At 36.8% G+C, this 12847-nt stretch overlaps 1 protein-coding gene across 1 annotated transcript; it reads left to right on the plus strand.

The window, feature by feature from the left end:
* The first annotated feature begins 11191 nt into the window (after positions 1 to 11191).
* LOC125373325 (excitatory amino acid transporter-like) lies at positions 11192 to 12847 on the plus strand. The gene is made up of 2 exons (XM_048384333.1): positions 11192 to 11396; positions 12666 to 12847. The coding sequence occupies exons 1-2, from the start codon at positions 11192 to 11194 to the stop codon at positions 12845 to 12847; spliced, it is 387 nt and encodes a 128-aa protein (XP_048240290.1).

Genomic DNA, 12847 nt, shown 5'->3' on the forward strand with positions numbered 1-12847 from the left:
CTCGCATAAACCAGCATAGGGTAGTGGGGAACAAATCTAACCCGGAATCCAAAAATGTGTGTTATAATATCTCCCAATGCTGGGATTTGAAGCAAACAATATTTGGTATACACTTGTACCTCAGTCACCTTGTCTTAACGTCTTCGTGTTTTGTGTTGTCTTGCTCTGTGTTCTGGTGTGTTTAAGAATTAAAATATTTAGAAGACTGTTTATCTTTGACATTAATCAAATTTTGTATTTAAACGAGGAACAGGCGCCCTTGGGTTCGCTACCTGTTTGCATGGGAATCCTATTTATTCCTGTATTTACCCATACATTATTCAGGTTTATATTGTAATACCAACCCTATGATTTTCTTGCGGGCAAGTAACTCAAACAACGGTTAACCGGTTACGACACATGACAATGGTTCATCACATGTTTGTCATAAACAGAATAACGTTATGATGTTTGATGCTGAGTCAGGTACAGCTGACACCGTAAAATCCTACTTCATCTTGCAGTCAGCAGTACGATCTCCAGGAATTAATATACATTCAAAGTAGATAGATAGATATACCACTTGTAATCACCCATTACATATTGCCATAAGACATGTACGTACTTGGATATTTTTGTGCATCTCCAGTAGACCTAAGTTGTTAAATTCTTGATGACTATTTATTAGTCATTATTTTAATGTGCAGCTGTGTTCATTCCTTATCTTAATGTACTACTCCGTCGTAACGATATAGTCATAAAATTAATTATTAAAATGAAATTGTCTTCATACTTATTTAAAAACGATTAATGATATTGGGTGACATATATGACCAATGGTATTAAATCGATACATGGACCAGAAGTGTGCCTACATTCTATCGTGCTGCCTAATTCATAACGCAACGGGATATAAGACACAACATTCTTCCACCTTGACCTTCACGTTGCACGTGATATTAGCCTCTTTTTGGCGTGTAGTAATTACATTTTCCGCAATCGTTAGCATTAGCTAGATCTAGTACATACTAACATTGGACTGTGTAAATCATTGTTATGATAATTTGTTGTCATCACGTCTGCCATTTTCTCAGATATGGCTGTTACAACAATCTAAAATCAGGAGTATTGCCAGGCAATGAAACTTCAGGTTAGCCAGCCGTTTACTACTTCATCTAGGCATGATCAGCAGAAGCGATGTTTTATATATCAACAAAGGAATTGCTAGTGTATGCCATAGGGGATTGGTTTTTTTTAAAGTAAGGCTTACATGTAACAGGTTTATGAGTTAACGCTCAGTCTCTGAAAATATATTATTTTGATAGAAACTAACAACTCAATTTAAATTGAAAAGGGATCCTAACGATCAAAAGCTGTGGAAAAGCTAGACTTGTTTCATTTAGAGCTGCACCTTTACATTAACGGCTTGGCGGAAGGGAGAATACTGTGGTTCAGGGGCTGTGACAAGCTAGGTTTTATTGCTGAAATGAAGGCTCCATGAAGATTCACACAAACCAATCTGTATATTTACGACCTTTATTACGTACCTTTCTGTCGTTATGGAGAAGTACACATATCCTATGGACAAGTATTGAAAGTAAGCGAGATGCTGCTTATGTCCTTCTTGATGCTCATTGCCCCATTACCAGTTAAATGTGTGTAATAAAGATGAGTATTATGTAATCATGTTATTTTGCAATTGTATACAGCTGTGGTCAATTTCCATTATGTCCTTACATATCAGTTTTCATGTGTGCATTTATTCAAACACACTAACATTCAAAACACGCTGTAACTAGGATACTAGACGGTCCGTGTGCTTCCCTATCTGACGTTGTTGTTGTTGTTGCATTAAGTGTTTGAGAGGTCGCCTTCTCCCTCAGCAATTTCGGCTGACCTGTCCCTCTTTTGGACTCCTGTGTGTGAGTAGGGTACACATGTCTATTGTGAGTTTGGTATTCACATGATTTCTGTTTTTGTATTGATATGATTTCTATTTTCTTATATTGAAATGATTTCATTTTTATCCTGGGCTGCTCTGTTTATATACGTTCGAGTAGCTGTCCCTCTCTCAGAAATAGAGTTAGTTTGGCCTTCGCTATTGCATCTCTTGGCTTTAGGAGATCTATGCCAGATAGCGGATCTAACTGCAATTCTTGTTTTAACCTAGCCCGGGCTGGGGCATGGTCTTGACATTCTAGTAACACGTGGCCAATGGTTTCAGCCTGATTGCAAGATGAACAAACCCTGTTATAGTGCTTTTTGTGACCGAGTCTGAGGCGTGAGATAGTAATTTCAATTTTCCTTTCATTTGAGTATGAGTTTGGCTTTTGTTGGACCTTGGGTCCTATCTGTCGCCCACAAGCCTGCTTATATAGATGAAAGTGTCATTGTGGCAGGTAGATTAACGGAGGAACATCAGTCTATACGTCAAACATTCATCTAGAAACAGAATGCGTCTTAAGACAATATGTTGATAGAAAGTTGCGTTTGCGTTTACACTTCATAGATAGTTGTTTTTATAAAATTTGTTTCGGACTATTTCGAAATACAATGTGCATTACATTACATTTTCCGAGACTCTATTAAAATTGGATTGTATAGCCGTTCTTACGGGATGTGTGTGCTGATGTTGCAACTAATAACAAGCTTATATCCAAAAGCGATTGTCTCATGATCAATATGTCATCTCCGTACACGTAAAAATGGTTGGTTCAAATGATTTCCAGGAATATATATATATAACCGTCATTATCATTAACCGTTTTTAAATTAGTATGAAGACAATTTCGTTTTAATAAGTAATTGTATGACTATATCGTTACGACGGAGTAGAACATTAAGTTAAGGAATGAACACAGCCCCACATTAGAATAATGATTAATAAATAATAAATAATAATAAAAGAATTTAACACCCCTTTATATATTCTAAGGTCTACTGGAGATGCACAAAATGTCCTAGAATGTACATGTCATATGGCAATATGTAACGGGTGATAAAAGTGGTATATCTATCTATAATATATATAGATATACCACTTTTATCACCCGTTACATATTGCCATATGACATGTACATTCTAGGACATTTTGTGCATCTCCAGTAGACCTTAGAATATATAAAGGGGTGTTAAATTCTTTTATTATTATTTATTATTTATTAATCATTATTCTAATGTGTGGCTGTGTTCATTCCTTAACTTAATGTTCTACTCCGTCGTAACGGTACAGTCATACAATTACTTATTAAAACGAAATTGTCTTCATACTAATTTAAAAACGGTTAATGATATTGGATGACATACATGTATATGACCCATGGCATTATATCGATACTAGGACCAGACGTTTGCCTCAATTCTCATGCTCTGACCATCTATCGTGCGGCATTATTCATAACGCAACGGGATATAATAAACAACGTTCTTCCAACAGGGTGCCTAAATATCTGAAAAGTTATTTTATCTACACCATATATATATATATATATATATATTATAGATAGATATACCACTTTTATCACCCGTTACATATTGCCATATGACATGTACATTCTAGGACATTTTGTGCATCTCCAGTAGACCTTAGAATATATAAAGGGGTGTTAAATTCTTTTATTATTATTTATTATTTATAAATCATTATTCTAATGTGTGGCTGTGTTCATTCCTTAACTTAATGTTCTACTCCGTCGTAACGGTACAGTCATACAATTACTTATTAAAACGAAATTGTCTTCATACTAATTTAAAAACGGTTAATGATATTGGATGACATATATGACCCATGGCATTATATCGATACTAGGACCAGACGTTTGCCTCAATTCTCATGCTCTGACCGTCTATCGTGCGGCATTATTCATAACGCAACGGGATATAATAAACAACGTTCTTCCAACAGGGTGCCTAAATATCTGAAAAGTTATTTTATCTACACCATATTTCCATTAAGAAAAATTGTCATATTGATGGATGTTTTGCAAAATACGTCATTTGGATGTTACTGAATATAGTGTTACAATAGGTAACGTACATTTCACTTAATTGTCAGCTAAATATTTGGTCACATTTATACGATATCTTCCGAAGTAAATGTTATCTTTGGAAGGACATGTTGATATAACTGTATTCATTCAAACTAATACCATTCTTATTGTGCATCGTCACGAAATGGCTGACATATTACCGATGTGACGTAAAGCATTAACTCACTCACTCACTCTTATTGTGCATGTTTCTTGAGTCATGAGGCATTAAGATGAAGATCAATGAAATTCGAAGATGGAAAGAACATGCTCCAACTCTCAACATCATGCTTCAAATGGACTTGGCAGAAAATTATAGCTGCACATCTGTAGAGGAAATTAAAAGTGCCTACTTGAATCAGACAAGTGATACGTTGCTTTCAGTCGTAGCTTACTATAAGGTGATGTGCTACTGCATCAAAGTTTCGTGGCAGTCTCTGACGAGTTGTCAAACGCAGCATCTACTATTCACGCTATACTTGAAGCCGTTATTCTTGAGCTGAAAGCTATTGACCCTGAGTTGAATGTCATTCACTACTGGACTGATGGACCAATAAGTCAGTATCTTCTACACATAGGCTAATGATAGGGACATATTTGGTGTATATGGAATTACTTTGAAGTTGGGCATGGCAAGGGGCCATGTGATGGACTGGAGGGCAGGGCAACGCAAGGAATGACTGACGAGGCTCATCCAGCTGTTGTCACTGTCCACAAGACCAAACTGTAGATAATATTTTCATTGACAACACAAGGATGGAACTATTGTCACTTTCAACAAAACTGAAATACCAGAATGTAGCTATTGTCATTGCCCAGCTGTTGTCACTGTCCACAAGACCAGAATGTAACTATTGCCATTAACAACACAAGGGTAGAACTATTGTCACTGCCAACAAGACTGAAACACCAGAATGTAACTATTGTCACTCTCCACATGACTGAAACACCAGAATGTAGATATTGTCACTGTCCACAAGACTAAAACACCAGAATGTAACTATTGTCCCTGTCTTCAAGACTGAAACACCAGAATGTAGCTATTGTCACTGTCCACAAGACTGAAACGCCAGAATAAAGCTGTTGAAACTGACCACAAGACTGAAACGCCAGAATGTAGCTGTTGAAACTGACCACAAGACTGAAACGCCAGAATGTAGCTGTTGAAACTGACCACAAGACTGAAACGCCAGAATGTAGCTGTTGAAACTGACCACAAGACTGAAACGCCAGAATGTAGTTGTTGAAACTGTCCATATGACTGACACACCAGAATGTAGCTATTACCACTGTCCACAAGGCTGAAAGATTAGAATGTTTGGATTAGCTGTCCACGAGACAATTATGAGTTTACGGATTTATAATATCTGTGTTACAAATCCTGGTCGTCCTAGGTTCTATACAAATGATTGAACTTCCTCTATGTCTCTCCCTCCTCTTCTCTGACGGCCATGCAGTCTCCATTCACATTAGTTATGGCTCTCAGTGGAGCCCTGAAACACCAGAATAGCTATTGTCACTGTCCACATGATTGAAACACCAGAATATAATTATTGGTGGGCTTGAGTTCCGTACATCGTGCTCCCGAACAAGGAGTTCCTGGTAGTGCGTCATGTGTAAGCCATTTTGTCACCGGGGGAGCAAGATACGCTCACCTTTTCTTTCTGAACACATGGTATCAGCCAAACCGGTTGTCCGGTTTTCCCTCGCCTGAGGACGTCAATAACTTTCTGTTCGTATTCAGAGGACCACAGGGCAGAACAATCAGTTACGTCGTCGTCCGTAGGCATGTGAAAAATATCATGTTTTTGGCCAGAACGTATACCTACAACTACTTACATATAATGTCATATGCAGAGGAAGGACGTGTAAGCAATGAGAGATGATTGCTGTAAAGTACAAATTGGTTGTGATTAACGTAGTTATCTTTTGAAAGCACAATAAAGGAAACAGTGTCTTTAATTGGTCAGCACAAAGAAAGCGAAGACATGTAAACACATAACTGGCCCTGTCAGGCAGATAATATAAAAAACAATAATATAAAACAATCATTGATTACAAGTCCTATATAGATAACACAACAAACGTCATTATTAAACATGCTTTGTCGGCAAATATCAATCTTTCAGGTCAATAACCATGCAGACCCATAAACCGCCGCATAAAACGGTATGAATCTCAAATTATTTACAGTGAACTATTTGAAACAATACTGTGCTCAGCTATGCACAGCAAGCTCCATACATGTGATTATGAAGACAACTAATTACAAATTTCTCATATCAAACCCATTGTTTCACATGTGCTGTTTATTGAACAGTCATTTAGAAGCTTGGTATTTAATCGTGTTGAACAATAAGTTGCAATAGCAGTGTGAAGGGCAAAAGATTGAGTGCGCGTTACATGCTTAACCTGAATTCCTCCTAGAACCTTTCTTGCTGGCTGCTTGAATAACATTCGATACACTGCAAAGCTAGTGCGCAATAGAGCTATTCGGATAAGGGATATAATCACCCACTCTCAGTGATACAGCTTGAATAAGATACGATGCACAGCATTGCAAGGTCAGTGTGTGATGAAGCTCTATACTACGCCTGATAGCTAAAGGAGATAATCGCTAATTGCGATTTTTTTATAGATTAATCTTACAAAATATAGACCGGTTAACTTTAGCGAAAGGAGATATATTTCCCCTAAACATGTTTAGCTCTTGACAAATGAACAAATTGCATAGATTATCTACATTAAGAAACATGACTAAGTCTCAGAATGTGACAGGCGATTAAACATGTCCTGATTAAGTCACTCTCATTTCATTTTAAGAATTCAAATTTTTTACAGATACCAAAATGGCACTCTCCTTCGGTTTAAATCAAACTAACCCTTATACTTATAATGGTACTTTAACAAACATCATCAAACTCTCTCAATTTGAGTAGATATAAGTAACGTACTGTTTTTCTTATCCAAGATAAAATTAATTGAACCGCCATTGCATTAGTTTAACCTTTTGAAAATAATATACCATCAGAATGTTTGAAAAACTAAGAGAAAACATAACTAGTTGTCACAAAGCCTTTACTTATGCTTCGGGGATGATCAAAGGGAAACGGTGCGTTTAGATGAAAGGTAAACTTGTTTACGTTAACAAAACACCTCTCAAAGATAGAGAAACTAATTGTAACTAAACGTAATACAATGAACACTTTTTAAAAGGATAACTTGTTTCATTCAGGTAAACTGATATCAAAACAATACACTGTATATCAGTTATACATAACCCATCTCTTGCTTGTAAGCAGGAAATACAATGTTGTGAGTAGATATAGTTCAGCGATGATCATCGTTTAGTAATTTAAAAAAAAATAGCAATGGTTGATCGCATTTATTTGGTGCACATTAAAGTCGGCATCTGTTCAGATGTATTATTTTCGAGCCGTATTTTATTTGTGTTTTACAGCAGTTAAAAAAACCATATAAATAGTAATTTATAATTTAATGTTGATTCAACAGAACAGAACTTTGTAAAACAAGATCAGAATAGATCATCATAATATATAAAGATGTCACATACTTGACTTTAGTTGTCTACATGCCCAGCATAAAGTGCTGTGAATTTTGTTTGATACAGCAATATGCATTGCTTGGTTTCATTCTATTTCTCAGGCATAGCTGCTGATGCTATCTGAGTCCCAGAAAATGGGAACGACAGCCGTGGCGTTAAGATCTTGTTGAACTAGGGGCAGCTAACAAACTTGAGAGAAACATGTTGACCGTTATAATGACAATGTAATATTTTATTTATTTGAGACCTCGTTTTAACCAATCAGAATCATTCGTTCTTCAATGTCATTGTATAACAGCACCAAAATAAGAAAATACGACCATGACCAACAAAACAAACTCATGGTGGTGTATTCACATTGGATCGGGAACTTTCTCTACAATTGTTTCACTCATCTCATTTATGCTAATGTAACTAAAATGCTGTTCAAAATGGCGTTCTCTCACTTTTTATGTAGCATTTATTCGCCAGATAAAACTACATATACTCGGGTTTAACTAGTCTCCTACTCTTCTCCACGACTATTTGCTCTCAGCCGTGACATATTAACATGATTCGTTTCGGATCAGGATTATGTGCCTTTTAAATGTATCATCACACGTTGAGATACATGTGAGTGGGATATTACATTGGGATAATTAATATTACAGACTGAACAGAAGGTTTATATTGCTGTTATTCCACTCGGGACCTCATCTTCACTGAATACAAATTAAGGTAAGTAAATATAGTACACATTTTGACGTATTTTGAATTGAAATGAAGTATGGAATATACAATTACAAGCTGTATATATACGGACTGTAAAGGATGTAAATCTCTATCAGAAAATGACAAATCCCATCGGTCCCCACAAATTCGAACATCATCATCTATTACTTTAAGTCCAACTTGATGAGAGAATTTCTATCTAATCTGTCTTTCCGTATACAAGAGTAGTTACTGGACATTCAAAACAATAAACCATGCAGACCAGTAAACCGCCGCATAAAACGTTATGAATCTCAAATTATTTACATAATTTAATACTATGGAATTGGCATTCGGAACTTTGTATTTCTATATTAGGTACACACCACTATGAACAGAGTCAAAATCAAACTTGTTGTTATGGAAACAGAACATGTATACATTCTAAAAAAATACAAAAAGGCACCAGTTAACAGCCTGGTCTTTGTGTGTGCAAAGTTTTAAGAAAGGGTACCTATTATTTTTTAGGGATATTGTGCGGACAAACACACTATTATGAACAGCGTCAAAGTCAAACTTGTTGCCATAGAAATGGAACACATATATAAATTCTAAAGTAGCAAAAGGTACCATTCGACACACTGGTCTCTGTGTGAGCCAAGTCTCACGAAAGAGTACCTATTACAGCGTCAAAGTCAAACCTCTTGCCATGGAAACAGGAAGTTTGTTTAATCCTAAAAAGCAGCAGGCACCACTTCAGCCATCGATTAATACATGTACCAAGTTTGGATGAAAAATGTTGAATAAATTCCGCTTCGGAACCTACCTCCGTTCAGCTGAGTCTTACTCGTTTCCATGGAAACAGGGGGAAAATAAATGTTGCAAAAAATCTAAATAGCAAAAGGCACAACTTCAGCACTTGGATAATAAATGTACCAGGTTTGGATGAAGCTCTTTCGCAGTTTTCATGCTCCGGAAACGACACCTAACCCTCCCTTTTGAGACTAAGTCCAAATCATTTCCATGGAAATCGAACAAAATAAAATGCCAAAAATATGCAGATAGCAAAAGGCACCACTTCAGGATCTGTTTGATATATATGCCAAGTTGTGTTGAAAGATATGGAACTGTTTTTGAGCTGTGCTCCGGAAACGAAATCCACTGCCTTCTGAGACTAAGTACAAGAGAAAACTAAATCTGCACAAATAGCAAAAGGCACAGGGTCCCCACAGCACACACATAGTTGGAAATAGCTGGCAAAACTAACCCCAGCGGATTCTCACAGGTTATGTCCTGCGTGACAACTCATAATTAACAGATGTTGTTAGTGTCTAATACGTCATACATGAGTCCCGACACTAGGCGTATATTTATAGGATATTCAACGAGCTTCCTATTTTATATCAACATTATGTCCTGAGTGGAATAATATTAACCTTCTCCTTACTTCCGGCATGAGTACAATACCCTCCCTGCCAATTAAATATATGGACTGCACACTTCGGTCATTAAAGTGAAATTGGCGTAAACCTTGTTCTGTTACTACCTTACACCTGCAATAAGACTAGTTGAACAAATAGAAGTGTTGACGCCTTTGATAGTAAACCAACCAAGCATTTTAACAGCAGGCTACGAGGAGCTTCCTATTTCATACTAACTGAGTGACCTGAGTGGAATAATTATTATCCGTCCGTAGCTTTATCTAGGGACAGATAAGGTCATTAAAGTGAAATTGGCGTAAACCTTGTTCTGTTACTACCTTACACCTGCAATAAGACCAGTTGAACAAATAGAAGTGTTGACGCCTTTAATAGTAAACCAACCAAGCATTTTAACAGCAGGCTACGAGGAGCTTCCTATTTCATACTAACTGAGTGACCTGAGTGGAATAATTATTATCCGTCCGTAGCTTTAGCTAGGGACAGAGAATACATATTTCATATCGGACAAACAACTGGAATGAAATGGGAACGACTTTTGTTTCCTATTCATGACCAACTTATTCATTCTCCAGCAAATTTGGGCAGGATCTACTCCAATACAATACCATTATCACCTAGGGGTCGCCCTGTTACCTACCATACAACACTTGCTATGTGTGTCCTCATAATGAGCTACAATATGTGCAAAGTGTAAACACAGAGTGGCATCACACTTCCAACATACCAGAGTGAGTGAGTTGGGTTTTACGCCGCTTTTGACATTATTCCAGTTATATCACGGCGTGTCAGCTTAATGTAGGAGAAAAGCCCGAAGTGATGCAGGTCTCAGACGTTGACCAGTTCGGTGAAACCCACGAGCACGGGTATGGTGCTGACAAACCTAGAAACATAATCGGGGCGAACCGGGATTCGAACCCACCAACATACCAGAACCATTAAGGGACCGACCATTTGATATTCTAGGGGACTCGAATATTGTTGATTGCGAGGTTAAACTATAACTCGTTCCCAAAAACAATGGGGAAAAAAGTTTATAAAAAAAGAAAATTTCGTTCGACATGCAAGATCCCTAAAAAATATTTTTCGATGAAGAGAAATATGTTCGTCTCCTTCTTTCAGAAGAAAAACATGGATGTCTTGAAATGTCTGTTCCCTGACAAAAAGTCCTGTACCAATATTGTTTCTCTTGAGGCAGGTGTAGGTAGGTGGATGGTTTTTTGGTTTTTTTCGGAAACTGAAAACAAGAAAGAAATGTAAATGTTATTTACACATAGGAAGTCTTACCCCAAAAATGCAGACAGTATTTTTTTAAATAAATAACTGCAATGGTTCTTTAAATCTTGCGAAATATACATCACTGAATTTTTCTTTGGCACGGCGTTTGAGGAAAACAAATTTGATTACTTAAAGTGACAAACACACACATAACAAAATTCTCATAATTATTGTTACCAAAAAATTAAATGATAAATATGGTATTTTTCAAGATGGCGTTAAAGAACTGTATAAAGACCAACCTGATGCTGATCCTCACTGTCATCTCTGCAGTGATGGGAGTGACCATCGGGTTGCTGTGTCGACAGCTTCATCTCTCCACGGACACCGTCCAACTCATCAGTCTCCCGGGGGATACATTCATGAGGATGCTGAAGATGCTCATACTGCCGATGGTTGTTGCAAGCATGATCACAGGTACAGTGGAATGTGTCTGGACCGGACTTGTGTAGAACCGAAATGTTAGTACGGTTTAGGTCCGGATTGGTGAGATTTTAACAGGAGTTGCGTCCCTTTACTTTTCACGCGTTGAACAACCACGGTCGAATAAAATATTCATTTTAAATTTTTAAAAGAGTCATGTTTACAAATTAATTGAAAGAAGAAGAATTTCTAAATTTGATTTATTCCATAAATCCATCACTTTTAACTTCACTTGTCCCTGTTATAGCTTCATGGAGCAACTTACGTGTTTTGGATTTGGCATCTGCAATTATTATACATTATTATTCAATTTAAAAATTAAATTCCAACGTGAATGTTTCTATCCCTCGAACAACCTTGCGATAATAATTAAGAAGTGTCGGCTAAAGGTGTTTGTGGTATTACCAATTAAAAAACACAGCGAGATAGACGGTTATGGGTGAAATTCAGTTTATGAAAATCAGGCTTTAGTTCATCTTTCTGCACACAAGCCATACATTTATAATTCTTCTGTGGTTGGAAGTGAGATCAAACACGCCACCACATTTTTTCAAATAACGCTAGTGCTGTACGTAGCTCTAGTCAGTAGGCGAGGGGTAACCTTGTGTTTTTTACCTGACGCGGAAGGCCCAGGTTCGATATATTGATATATTTAGTATATTTATATTCAAAGGGTCTTTATGTAATTAATAAAATCAGGTGATCAGTCCCTATATTGGAGAAATAACTGCCAGTGGCTTTTAGTGCAGTTCTAGCGGCAGTGTCCATTTTGTTAATAACATTAAGATATATATATATATATATATATATATATATATATATATATATATATATATATATATATACAATAATATACAATTATATATACAATAATACATGCACTAATAGAATCGAAATATAATATGTCTACCTTGGCCGTTGTCTGTTTGATGATTTGTTATTTCGTTTGTAACTACTTGTATAAACAATTTGGGGCCTAACCATCATCTGAGAGACATAAGCGTGATAATCTCTACAGCTCCTCTCAAACCGTATTTAAGCCACTACGTATTGGGTAGTGGTGTTAGATATTCTATTGATTCTTCAAACCATAAATTATGTTATCTTCCCGTCAATCCCTCAAAGAAATGTCGGAACATTATAAACATCTCCTCTGAAACCACAGTGAAAATGAAATTTTAACATACCTTTAAATTTCTTTCTATTTACAGTGAATGTTATTTATGCATCAAGGTATGTTTTCCAGCGCTGCAACACTTCCAGATACCATTAAATGTTGTGAGAAGAACCTTAAGATAGACAGGACCATCAGTCGGTTTGTGCTGCCTATTGGTGCCACAATCAACATGGATGGAGCTGCCATCGTTCAAGTCGTGACTCCAGTTTACATAGCTCAGCTCAGCGGAGTCCACCTATCCATACTTGACGTTATGGCTCTTGGGTAA

Source organism: Haliotis rufescens, unplaced genomic scaffold (assembly GCF_023055435.1).
Source record: "Haliotis rufescens isolate VD_foot unplaced genomic scaffold, xgHalRufe1.0.p SCAF_5, whole genome shotgun sequence".
In the NCBI taxonomy this organism is placed as follows: domain Eukaryota; kingdom Metazoa; phylum Mollusca; class Gastropoda; order Lepetellida; family Haliotidae; genus Haliotis; species Haliotis rufescens.